Source organism: Cottoperca gobio, chromosome 5 (genome assembly GCF_900634415.1).
Source record: "Cottoperca gobio chromosome 5, fCotGob3.1, whole genome shotgun sequence".
Taxonomy (NCBI): domain Eukaryota; kingdom Metazoa; phylum Chordata; class Actinopteri; order Perciformes; family Bovichtidae; genus Cottoperca; species Cottoperca gobio.
The window spans coordinates 8966206-8979950 of record NC_041359.1 but is presented as its reverse complement, the minus strand read 5'-3'; the positions used below and the strand labels follow the sequence as shown (position 1 = coordinate 8979950).

The 13745-nt window shown below is 40.5% G+C and overlaps 1 protein-coding gene and 1 long non-coding RNA gene across 2 annotated transcripts in view; one reads left to right on the top strand and one right to left on the bottom strand.

Moving 5' to 3' along the window:
- Positions 1–13745, bottom strand: part of adamts9 (ADAM metallopeptidase with thrombospondin type 1 motif, 9) — a 47277-nt gene that overhangs the window by 3466 nt on the left and 30066 nt on the right. The window contains exons 30-38 of the mRNA XM_029431141.1: positions 11570–11746; positions 5673–5843; positions 5251–5445; positions 4526–4655; positions 4041–4135; positions 3505–3599; positions 3154–3287; positions 2626–2717; positions 653–757 (exon numbers count right to left, since the gene is read on the bottom strand). Coding sequence (XP_029287001.1) covers positions 653–757; positions 2626–2717; positions 3154–3287; positions 3505–3599; positions 4041–4135; positions 4526–4655; positions 5251–5445; positions 5673–5843; positions 11570–11746 — 1194 coding nt within the window. The remainder of the gene's footprint in view (positions 1–652; positions 758–2625; positions 2718–3153; positions 3288–3504; positions 3600–4040; positions 4136–4525; positions 4656–5250; positions 5446–5672; positions 5844–11569; positions 11747–13745) is intronic.
- On the top strand, positions 11400–13564 carry LOC115007963 (uncharacterized). Its single transcript, XR_003832262.1, has 2 exons — positions 11400–11752; positions 12287–13564. It is a non-coding gene; the product is annotated as an uncharacterized LOC115007963 (long non-coding RNA).

The window sequence follows — 13745 nt, the reverse complement described above, 5'->3', positions numbered from 1 at the left end:
CCACAGCGTGCAGCGAGTGGTTTGTCTGATCTCCTCTGGAGTGCTCTCCCCGTCGCACTGTCTCGAGCGCCCACAGCGGGCCGGCTGGCTCTGGATATCAGAACGTGAACACTTTTTGGCATCACAACTGCCTCCTGTTTTGCCTCACCAAAATGCACTCTCCAGCTTGAGCTCCATTTTAAAAGAGGAAGGTGAGAGCCCTTGAGAGAGCAGCTGCCCAATACGGGTCCTTTCTCAGCGAGTTTATGGGGAGAAGTAGAGCTGGGAATACAGAATCCACTTGGGACTATGCCCACTTGCACATGCAGAGAGGAGAAATAGTGGAGGAAGGGGTGGAGTAAGAGGTAACAGAACAGAGAAGATGAGGCAGTAAAGTAAAGAGAGTTACAGAAATGTAGCAAAATGTATGCTCTAAAACAATAATAAATTATATAAAGTTACATAATAGTAACATAATACATATAATACATTTAAACAGTTTTAACCACTCACCTCACCAAATATATATTGGTAAGTCATCATAAAATAACGATAGATTATAATGAGTTCTTTTTCACTCACATTTTTAAAGGGCGTACTCAAAATCTTTCAGAATGCTCATTTGAAGTTTGCTTTCATTTTGACATGTGTATATGTGACATGTTGCCAATACCTGTGATTTTCGTATATCTGCCACCGCATAGTTGCCCTGGGAACTCCACGAGGTGTCCTGAGCCAATTTAAAACCTGTTCCTGAGAGGTTGAGCCTGAAGCGCCCCTGAAAGAAGAGACAGAGAGAGAATATAAATAAGATATCCTATAAAAATGTATGAAAGAAATATCAATATATTATATTATATTATATATATATGTATTTCTTTATTCAAATAATGACAATTGAGAGTCAAGCAAATTGATGTGTTTTGGGACATTTTCATAGAATATATTCCAAAACTAAAATAAGATAAATCTATTTAAACGGCAGACATGTCATCCTTTAGCACAGGGGTGGGGAACCTCCGGCCAAGGTCAGGGTCCTCGAACACAACACGAGCGGAACGTGTCATCACGTGGTCACGTCATGTCAAAAAACTTAAATATTAAACAGATGTCAGTGACATCAGTGAACGCAGCATGGCGAGTGTAACAAAGAGAAAGGTGGATGCGGAATGTTCTAGGAGAAATGAACGAACGATTATGGAACTTTGTGGAAGTAAAAGGTCAGTTTTTGTGTGGACGCGCTTGCGGTCATGAAAAAGGACTGAAGGGCTGAAAGGACGAGTCGAGTGCATTTGAATAAAGTTAACATTGTGTGTTTTTAGACTTTTATTGTTATTTTGCTGAGCGATAAAGTGCTGCTTGAAAAACAAAAACAAGCACCGCCCCCTCAGCCACCACTGCTCAAAAGCATTAATGTTTTTCCAAAGATACACCATGAATAAAATTAATCGGAATTAATGTTAAAACACTAACGCGCTGGTCGGGACATGGACCAGCAGCAGACGAGCTGCACTCTGGCTGCTCGTAGCAGCAGAGCTAACATCAGCAGAGCTAACATCAGCAGAGCTAACACCTACAGAGCTAACACCTACAGAGCTAACGTTATAGCAGAGCTAACATCAGCAGAGCTAACACCTACAGAGTTAACGTTATAACAGAGCTAACATCAGTAGCGCTAACACCTGCAGCGCTAACACCAGCAGAGCTAACATCTGCATCACTGCTGCTGATTCAGGCTGTGTGTTTAAAAAACGCGGATATTTTCGCCTGAGTTTCTGAACATTGGGGTCGACGTCGCTCCATTTATAATTAATGTGTTGGATTTTTGACTTTTTTTGCACTTTGTAGTTCTCTCCTCTCCTTTCCTCTCGTTTGTTCGCGAAACTGAGAGAATGTGAATGCGCAAAGCAACGCAGTAAACACGGAAACGTGCACATAAATGAGATAAATAACATAAGCGTTTGGTTTATTTAATAAAAGAGCACATCTGGCACTATATATTTATATAAAATAAAACACGGGGTTCCGTTGGAGGGGGGGCAGCGCCTCAGACTTGTTTCTTTGTGCTCGTTTATCGTTGGATCACTTAAGAGTGCAAATTGTTAATGGATAATGGATAGGGGGGTGCTGGCCCAAAAAAGGTTGAGAGGTGAGACAGTCTCCCTGGAGCAACTCAGGGTTAAGCATCTTGCTCAGGGGCACAATGGTGGCAGCCCTGGTCACAACTCACAATCTTCTGGTGTTCTATTTGGAAGGCGTACTACCAGACCACTAGACCACTAGGCCATCAACGTTTCTACAAATGGTATAATACTAATAATATGAGCATAGCCTAATCTTTATCTGAAACTGTGCAGAATTACTGGGATTAAACGGAATGAATTGGCTTGCAAAAAAAGTCAAATGTCAATCTTATGAATGAAACTTTTCGCAGAACTATTTGCTGCAGCCCAGCCTTATGATGTTATATGTTCCCAGGCATTCTGGCTCAATTGAATGGTTTACTAGGACACTTAAAAGAATGGAGCCATCATTAATGTTATGAATTACATTTGTGCTTTTCCTGCCATGACAAGTCTTCAGTTTGCTGTGAAAAAGGGTCATTTCCCCTTCTGTCACATAATTAACAGCTGTTGTTGTTCTCACCTGTGGACAACGTGCAGCACTGTAGCAGTCTCCAGCGGTAGCAAATGGAACACTCTTGCCTTCACGGGTGACAGCAAACTGCCAATCTGCAGCTGACCATCAAGAGAAACCAATCAAGTACAATGTGACAAATATTCACGGAAATATGTGTCTTGAAATATGTTGCTACAGGACCTCAGATGAACTTCCATAATGATAGCTTACATCTGCCATAATGACTTGGGTTAGTCTAAATCTAGCCTCAGTTTTAGGGTCAGCCTAATGGCAATATCAGTATAATTTCATCTACTTAGAGCAGTTCCATTTAATCCCTTCAAGCCTTGTAATTGTGTGTTGCCTAAATGAACCCTGAAGACATCTTGAGCCCATTAACCCTCGTGAGCACGGACATAATTAAATGGGAAAGGAAGTTCTTATTTGAGAGTAATGTAGAGTTAACACTGGCACAGGATGCTGTGTGTGTGTGTGTGTGTGTGTGTGTGTGTGTTTGCCATCTGACTTTTGTGTGTGGTAATATGAGCCACTCACTGATGATGTTCATCTTGCTGATGGCCAGTCGCACTTTAGAGAAGGTGGTGAAGCCGGCGGCGGTGTAGTCTCTCCGACAGTCACAATCCTCTCTTCTGGAGTCATTGGCTGGACACTGGGTGGGATCATTTAGTCTGGGAAACACACACACGCACGCACGCACGCACGCACACGCACACACACACACACACACACACACACACACACACACACACACACACACCAAATACCTTAGCTCAACTTTACACTTCCGTGGAATTTCTTCATTTACAGACAGCAAACAGTGCCAGGAGTCAGTTGGATTTTGTAATGAAACAGGCTCTTCTCATTGCTATCCTGTTCACTGTTTACCTGAAGCCAAAGATCTCTGAAAAATTCTCCCCTTCTCCTGTCGTCAAGGTGATGTACTCCTGTGGAGTCTCTGTCTGCATTCCTGCACAGTAGACCTGAGGAGGAGGAGGAGGAGGAGAGGTGGTATCCAGAGGGAGGAGGTGTATGGAACCCAGGGTGAAGCAAAGAGATGGAGGTGGTAGGAGGGTAGAGGAAAAAGTTTAGAAGAAGTGCATATTGGGAAATGAAGAACAATAATCGTGGTGAGGAAAAGAAGTAGAACAGAAGATGCTAATATTAAATTCAAGGACGTTTCAAGGACTTTCCCAGCCCAATTCCTTCAAACTCAAGGACCTATAGGTTAATTACTGTTGCACTTTGTTGACGCACAAAATATATAAATTCAAGCACTTTCATTGACCCATGTCCAATTAAGTCTATTTTCAAAAAATTTCAAGGCCTTGATTTTTTGCACTCAAATTCACAAACTTTCAAGGATTTCAAGGACACGTGGGAACAATGTGCATTTGTTGGTCAATAAGATCAGAAAATCTTACCTTGAGTGCTTTTCCTTTAACATTGAGAAAGTGTTCGCTGTCTGGGAGGGGGCCGTTCATGCTCTGGACTTCTTGACAGCTAGAAGGCAAATGGCCTTGCAAACACAACAGAAGTAGAAATGAGCAGGTATACAGTAATGCAGGACACAGGACGGGCACTCAGGCTTTATACACACATATGTGCACGCATGCAAACACAAATTTCAGGGGTCAAGTCAAGTGTGACAAATTGCTGCATCGAATCAAAGAAAACGAAGACTCTTTGATGTCTCATCCCACCGTCGGGAAGTAAATACACTGGATAGTGAATCTTTGATGTTTGCCTCGGATCATAAATATTTCAGTAAAGGCCAAATCTCTGAGTTGACTGGATCAAGTCAAGCCATACCTAATACTGGAATTTGGGGTGCATTTAGTTGGCCTGTACCTAACCCTGGTAGCCTTGACCTTTGTTAAAAGAGCAGCAGCTGTCTCGCAGTACTCACAGCTTGGATTTCTGCACACTTGTCTGGCCTCTGGCATGCCGTCTTGAGAACACCTATTGCTTTCCTGACCATCTGCTGACACACACTGCAGCGTCCTCTCCATCACGCCATCACCACAGCTCGCTGAACACTGCAGGGGAGGAAGAGAACCATGACAGTGTGCACAAATAAAACATCAGCAGTTTTTATCTTCAAAGTGGCCCCTTCAAAAACTATTTTTCTGTCTTGTTTTCTACATGTTTGTTGTTTTAATACTAATTCCGGCCACAAGAGGCTGAATTACACAACTACCCAATGTTTGTAGTGTGCCTTAAAGAATGTTTGTTTTCTTCAAGGTGAGTTTTAATTTCTCTATGCACTGAACACAAGGTGATGTTAAATGGACCTTGTGTTTAGAGTTGGGTTTAATAAACCTATCCTGGGAAAACATTTTATTTATTTATCTTTTTCCATCTGGCAAAACTTTGTTTCCCGCCTGTTTTGCAGATACAATCTTTTTTTAAGGAACTGTTAAAGGCTATCCTGGCAAAAACCTGTTCTTCAGGCATAAGCATAGGAGAGAAAACTATTTAGCGCCGATTTAAAGCGGATCACCACAATTACTTTCTCACTTGCCTATCAGGGCTTCCGTATAATGGTTATATTTCAGGAAACTAACGCTTAGGATGTTCCACTTTGACAAAACACTGATAAATTACAACATTTAGAACCATGGAGTCGCTCACCAGTCCCCAGATTCCAACCCTCCACTCCTGTGGCTGCGGGCACGGGTCCAAATTACAAGGCATGTAGCTCTCAGGGGGGGTCCCGGGGCAGTTGGACAAAGACTGATGGCCGTACTCATAGTTGTCATTCTCTGCATGCACCTCGCTGCAGGAGATCAGACGCTGGCGGTAGCCCTGATCACAGCTGGCTGAGCACTGGAAGGGAGAATAAATCACCGGCATGAAATAACAACAGTATTCACACAGGAAACATGGGTGATTTCAGTCATTTTTGCATCACTGGATTCAAAGATGGTGATTCACATGAATTGTCTATTTAAAGGATTGCCTATTTGGAGCAAACTGACTTTTTAAAATTCCGATCTCAAAGCCTTTAGTGGGACTAAATCATTTAAATGTCACACTTCTTCTTTGGCTCTCACCTCAGTCCATTCCCCTGTGATCCAGATCAATTCACAGGCATGGGTGTCGCAGCTCTCTATATCTGGAGGTCTGATCTGGTTCACACAGTACATCTCATGGACCTCCTGCTGGTTGTGGTCCACGCACTGCAAGGCTCGTCGCCGGTGGCCCACTCCACACAACTTACTGCACTGTAGTGGAGACAAGACAGAGACAGAGCCTTTTACAAAGATGGTAAATCATGTATGAGTGGTATTAAGAGAGACATGACGTTCCTGCAAACATGCATTTTCCCTAAAACCTTAGTAGTAGTAGCGTGCCTATGCAAACATAATCTTTTTATGCGGAAGTGTTGTAAACAGTGTTTGGGAAGTATTGGACATACAACTCAATAAATAACACTTTGATTATACTGCATGAGTTGTGTTGTTGTTTTGATGTTTTAATATAGTTTTGCTGTCTTTAAATGTGGTCTTCTTCAAGAATTTAAGGTAAGACGGGGTGAGTAATTGACAAACAAATGGTAATTTTGGAAGTGAAGTATTCCTTTAAAATGAACTTTATTATGTATGCACATGCTGCAAACAGGAAGCTGCATGTGCAACTACGATGTTTTAACGTAGGGATTCTCAATAATCATCAACCGTAAATGTATCAATGCAAAGGAAGAGCCAGAATGAACAGCCTGACATTTGTGTGTTCTTGTGAAGCAGTACTTTCACCACATGGGACTACGGCGTAAAGATGTCAAAACAGTAGATAAGAGCTGGGGAAAAGCACCGTGTTGTTGAGCAGAAGAACATGAGCTGAGGACATGACCGAGCCTTGAGAATAGATTACACAACGTCTAACTCCTGAAACAGTTTACATGCCAACAATGTGTCTGATGAAAGGTCAGAGCCGAAATTAATTTGCTGTCCCGCGAAAGACAAGAATATCACAACACTTTTAATTATAAATTGAATAAGCCAGCATCTCAATGTTTTATACAGTAGATAAAACGTGTGCAGTACACCTGTGTTTGCCTTATTCAGTCTCTCACATCATGACACAGCAAAACCACAAATTAGACCTAATATGAAATGTATATTTTCTAAATAGAGCTTTTTTTTTGCAACAACACAAGCCCAGGACTAATATATCTGTGACTAACGAGAGCAGACTACATAGTTGAAAAGGCTGGAAGTAGACAATATCTACTATAAGGTTATGATAATGCAACAGTTATTACATAATCTTGTGAGTGTCCAGAGAAGGTGGATTCAAATGTATAGTGCTCTTTTTCTACAGATTAAACAAACAAAACACAACGTTCAAACCAGTGGCGTAGCTAGGCCTATTTTATTTTTCACCCAAAAAAAAAAAGATAAAGGGCATTCACGTCTCATGCTCCTTCTTGTGTGGAAAGGGGTTAACGCTATACATATATTAAAAAATATTGTTTCCAAATCGCCCCAAAACTCCCTTTCATACTTTATAATGTAATATACCGGACACTAAGACCCTAGGGAGGGGAGAGATGGCTCAGAGTAAATCAAGGGTGCTAGGACCCTGGGGAAAAGGGTGCCGCCTATAAACTGTACGGGTGTAGCACAGCTTTGATATCATGATAGATATCTGTAACTTCTGACGAGTCATGCTGGAGACGAGAGGTTGACATTTTAGAAGATGCACTGTGTGAAATTGTAAGAAGTTATTAATATAGATAGATAGATAGATAGATAGATAAAGAGAGAGAGAGAGATAGATAGATAGATAGATAGATAGATAGAGAGAGAGAGAGATAGATAGATAGATAGATAGATAGATAGATAGAGAGAGAGAGAGAGAGAGAGAGAGAGAGAGAGAGAGATAGATAGATAGATAGATAGATAGATAGATAGATAGAGAGAGAGAGAGAGAGAGAGAGAGAGAGAGAGAGAGAGAGAGAGAGAGAGAGAGAGAGAGATAGATAGATAGATAGATAGATAGATAGATAGATAGATACTTTATTCATCCCGAGGGAAATTTAGGTGTTAGCTCCTTAACTTTGAATAACTCTAGGAAAGGGAAACGTGTAGTAACATTAGGTCTTCTATGTTTGTTGGTGTACTGTCAGTAGTCAATAGTAACTGGCTAGCTACAGAACAGCTAACGTTTGTTCACTATGGAAAACAATTGTAAGCAGTAAAGGGTGAATAGCTATTCTAACAATCATAATCTGCCAATGTTCATTGATCAGATGGATATAAGAAGAGTCCTAAGGAAAGGTGGCAGCTCTGCCACAGGGAAGCAGCAGCAAAGAACAAGTGATTGTGGAGCCAACAGTGTGATGGAGGTTAGTTCAGGTCTAGCAGTAAATGAGCAATTTTTGGATTAAATTCCTGCAATAGGCCACAGTACTGTAAATAAATCATTAATGAAAACACATAGCCCGAAGTTCCAGAGAATAATGCATTTGTTTAACACACATGACAGTGAACACACTTACACCATACATGTCACCAGTTTGGATGTCATGAAATTTACTTTAGTGTCTCGATCAGTTAATAAATCATTGTTTAAACTTATTTTAAAGGGTCATGCAGAAGAAGAGGCAGATATATTTTTTTCATATTAGTGTTGAGAGTTGTGCCCCCTCCCCTTACCAAGACCACAAAGTTCTATTAGATCTAGCATCTTAATGTTGCTCTCAAAGTGCACCAGATGCATACAATTCACTTTAAAATGTTAAAATAAATCTTCCCAGGGGAGCATGCCCCTGGACCCCCCTAGAGGATGTGAAGTCCACCCTACTCCTAAGACATGTCAACATGACTAAGGCCAGGTAACATAGGACCTGGTTAACATGACTAATATATTGACTACGCAACCAACACAAAACACTATGGGTGTGTAGTGGCTTTGCTGAGTGCAAAACTCCCAGACTTACTTCTCCATCATCATGACATCTGAGTTCCTTTAATGGTGATTGTACTACCATGCAGGTGCACACAGCTCCACCTCACCTCTGGGCTAAGCCCACCCAAACGTGAAAACCTAGCTACTCCCCTGGTTTAAACTATGTATGTATGGAGGTGTTAAAATACTTTTTTAAACCGGGTGAAGCTAGCTGTTTTGCCCCTTCTTAGTATTTATGCTAAGCTAAGCTAGCAGTCTCCTGACTGAAGCTTCTTTTTCTGAGTAATTTAAAAAATCATTGTTTTTACACCATAGAACTTTCTCACCATTATCGGTCATATGTTTTCGCAATCATATAAGCACAAATTGTGAAATAAAATTAAAAGTATAAAATAAAAGCAAAGCCAGGCCCCTAAGTAAGTAAATCCTTTTTTTATTGCTATTGCTATAAACATGGTGTCCTTAGACGAAGTTTACTTTATTGCAAGTTCAAAGCCCCAGAACCACTTGGTCGTATGTCTTACTACAGCCAGGTCCATGTAGTAACTGAATTATTAGGACACTCAATCTGCAACAGACGTAAGTTAAGGCTCTGAGAGGCTTCCACTTGCGTCAGAAACACTCTGTGCTGTTACAAATGCAGCCGACTCCAGCTGGTCTTCATCACTCTTAATATATTCAATACTGTCAAACAACTTGAATACCTGGAACTGCTTTTGTGAGCTGTGCTAGGCCCAAATAAAAACTAATCGTGGACGACGAGTCCCTACATTTTAGTATGTTTTGGTTATATCCACGGTAGTAAAAGCTATAACCAAAACATTTAATTCTAGGTAGGTTAGGCTGTAGGAAGAAGAATGTTGGTGTTCGACATTATCTCTGATTTGTAGAGATTGACTCCCCACTGTATAAAGTGTATAAAACCCAAAGGCATGTTAACCCATGCCAGGTGAACTGATGTAATTACCTCCAGCGATTAACTGCAGGCAGAGAGCTCCAAACACTTCTGCAGAATAATTAGACTCTCCTTTCAGAGGAGACATTTCATGCTGCTCGGTGACCCAGATTCAACAACACTTGAACACAGTGAAGAAGAAACTCCTGCTGCAGCTGCCTGTTCTAATAATCCCAACTCTCAACAAGGACCTGTAGCCTCCAGCCTATAGAAAATTGCTGAGTGTTGCTCAGCAGGAATGTACCCGTTAAATAAAGCCTAGGTATGACTGCCAACTTATAACAAGAAACAAGACTCTTTAACTTTGAATGTTCTAGGATCAGAGCTGATAAAAGACGCATTACAATGTTCATTTAAAAAAAAAAATTATAATAATATTAGACTATGATTAAAAATAAATGATAAATAATAGAGAGAAAAATTAAAATGTGGTTTAAAATCAATTTCTCAATAACAAATATTATTGACTGAATTAGCAAACAATCAAAAGTTGGGGGAGAAAACGTTTAGGTATTATTAATAAGAGTTTACTTTTTCTTTTCTTTTTTCTCAGCAAAGCTGCTTCACCTGGACTGTTTGAGACTGGTTTGATGAGATATTATAGAGCGCTGCAGGAATGAGTCCTACAGCCCGGATATGAGTCAGCATTTTTGAACTTCCGGTTACCTCGTCTCAAAGTCAATGTGTTTTTAAATGTGTTTTTAAATGTGTTTTTGCCTGAAATAAAGTCTGTGGTCAAAACAAGCTACTAAACGTCCGAACAAAAGTTTGCCTTTAGCTTAGTGGTGGTGACGTGAAGTCATGCGACCGTGTTGTAGTTGCTTCGCTTTTTACTTCTGCCGATTGCATTTACTAACTTACTAACTTCCATGTTGGCCTAAAAATTGTGTTGTCCTGCTCTATTGAGAGTGGCAGGACAAACCACAAAACTGTCATCACATTTTGATTCAAATACTGCTCAATCCTGATTGGTGCACATCTGTTTACCAGATCACTTATTTTCAACAGAGCCCAGTGTAAGGCACACATTTCATATATATTTTAAATACAAACAAATCTCTCATAAGAAATAACCAACTAACTGTTCTGACTTTGGCAGAAAATAGTGTGTTCATGTAGGTCCATGTCGCTCATAATAACAAGGTTATTTTAGCGGCCTTTTATCTTACTTTTAATGTAGAAGGCTTGTTAATGTTGAGATTGTTAACAGTCACATGTGAGTATTAACTCTACTCAGTGGAGAAAGAAGTACTCCTAAGGAAAAGTACAAATACCATAATCTAAAAATACTCCATTATAAGTTAAGATGTCTTAGATTCAAAATGTTACTTACAGTAACTATAAGTACAGAAGTATCAGCAAAATGTACTTTAAGTAGACCTATCAAAAGTAAAAGTGCCCATTATGCAGAATGGCTCCTTTCAAAGTATCAAACCATGAGCTTTAAGTTATTATAGAATATTCTATTATTCAGTTTCAACAAGAGTCAACATGTCAACATGGAGCCAATTGTAGATACTGTGTATACTACTGGATAGATTAGTAGTATAATACTGCATGCTATCATTCAGGCAGAACATGTGTTTTTATTTAAAAGGCAAGTCTAGCTAGTAACTATAAGTGTCAAATAAATTCAGTGGAAAAAGTACAATACTTCCCTCTGAATTGGAGTAGAAGGATAAAGTAGCATGTAATGGAAATACTCGAGTAAAGTACAAGTATATCGATATATATGTAGAAGCCTAAAGTACTTGAGTAAATGTCCACCACTGACTTTAGTTACATTTACTTCACCTTTCAACTGCTAAGAAAGAGGATTAGCCAATCAGCATTAAGATCGGAATTGCAACGAGGCATGGGTTGTGTTGAGGGAGAAAAAAGCCCGAGGATCATCAGATTTTCATAAGGGCCATGCAGCAGCAGCTCGCCTCCTCTCCTCCCCTCGGGCCTCCTGACAGCACTGCCTCCGTCTGAAGCTGCGACTCATATTCATCCTCGCCCGGTGGAGACTACCTACTTGTTTCAGCACACAGGTCGCCATGCATTGTTTTTTTTGTTTTTTTTATAGCAGGAGCAGCTTACCGTCTGCCAGTCTCCTTCTCTCCACCTGTACCGGGAGGGGCAGTCAGCCACCCGGCAGCTCTGGCTGGACGCTGGTCTGGAGCGCCGGGAGCAGCCGGTCTCCTGCGGGCTTCGTCGGTCTCCGGCCTGGCAGAACACCTCCCGCCGCTGGATGCCGTCGCCACACGATGCTGAACACTGAAAGTAGGACAGTTAAGTACTTTTAAAACGTGTACTCAAGCTTTATTACTTCGTGTAACTTTATTGTTTTACTGCATATTAAATAACCAACATGAACATTGTGACTCTCGCGATACGCATTAAACCTCTGTGAGTTTACTAATGGTATTTCTCATTCGTTTGGCAGCTATGGTATTTTATTGTTATGTAATATGAAGATTGACATAGCATTTATTTAAGGGAATAGGCCTATACTTGCCAACAAAGCAATACGTATTTAATCTGCTGTATTGTGTTACTTTGTGTCCCTTCACCTTTTTTTTACAGTCATTTTGGACACATTCTGTCTAAATGTGGCCAATACTGAATCTGTTTATAGATGAACATGCATATTTGTCTTTATTTTCTGCCTATTTCTGTTATTTTAACGATATAAATGCATTACACACATGGCTTGGCGTATACATGAGTACTATTACGAAATATGCAATGATGAAATATCTGCCTGTTTTTAAGTTAAATGGTTTATTTTAACTTAACTGAATTTTGTTTTTACAGAAATGTGAAGAAATGTTGGAGCCTGGAAAGTGGATGGGTTTGTGAAGCTGTGTTTTCAGAAATCCTTTATTATTAGACCCACAACGGACTACAACAACAATGTTGATGATTATGAACAACCTGCACTACACTGATGTTAATGGATGGCATAATATATACATAGACTTTATTATTATACTGCATGAGAGTTTGTAAACGTATGTTTTTTATATAGTTTTGCTGTTGTTTAAACGTGGCCCCCATTTACTTCAATTCATAAAGACTTTGGATTCTTCATTCACCGTGGAGGTATGCGAGAATTCAAGAATTCAAGGTAACACATAATTGATATACAAATGATTATTTTTGGGGTGAACTATTCCTTTAAGGGTGCATGAAGTGATAAACACATATGCAGATGAGCAAGCTGAGGTTCCAGAGTTTCAAAATGAATCTATACAAATAGACATTCATATGTGACACAACTTTACATATTCCACTGTGTGTTATCTGCCATGCCGTTTCAGCAGTTGAACCATCTTGCAGCCTGCTGCATGATGGGTAAACATGCTGTACTTGACTGAGTGTGTTTGAATACTCATACTGACGTACTGCTTGCTGCATCAACCAGTATGTACTGCATACTGCATAATCAATTGACAATTAAGTATGCCAATACCAGCAGCATATATACAGTATGTGTACAACCCAGTTCCCCCAAGAACCATCTGCCTTGTAATCCATCGTACAGTCTAAAGGGACGCGATGCACTTTTGGACGGTTGAGCATGTCCAGTAAGCTCATGTCCATTACACAGAAATTCTTGCTTGTCTAGTATACATCTGGGCATTTCTCGTGTACACAAAATCTACATACTATGCCGTTGGAACACACTACATTCTCAAGTTTACATCATACTTAGTATGAATAGTATGTAAGTATGCAATTTCGAACAGAGTCTAAGAGCCTCGTGTGGAGTATCATTTTCTCCTGGCATGTGTCCCGCTCCACAGCTGTTTCAGAGCAAACGCACATCCTCTCTGACATGTGGAGCACAGATGTGGCTCTGTGCTCGGACTCTTGGCCATTGGGGTGATTTCAGAAAAGAGGACAGTGGAAAAGATGGAGATAAAAAAAACGAGACATGGAGAGTGAAGGGAGGGGAAGAAAAAGCGAACAGGCACCAGACGGTCTCTGCAGCAGCCCAGGTGCACGTTGTGAGTGTGTGGCATGTTTAGTAGGGTATTCAAAGAAAAGACTCACATGTGGTTCCCATTGGGGAGGCAGAAGATGGAGAGGGAAAAAGTGAAAGAGAGAAAGAGAGCTTAAAAGAAAAAGGGATCAGTGGAGGAAAGAGCAACAGTGAGAGGGAGGAAAATTAGAAGAGAAAATATAGAGATGAGGGGTAGAACACTGGCTGGAATTAACATCAGATCAAGGAGAGGGGTGCATTTCCCCCCTGCTGTCATACTTACTGTGC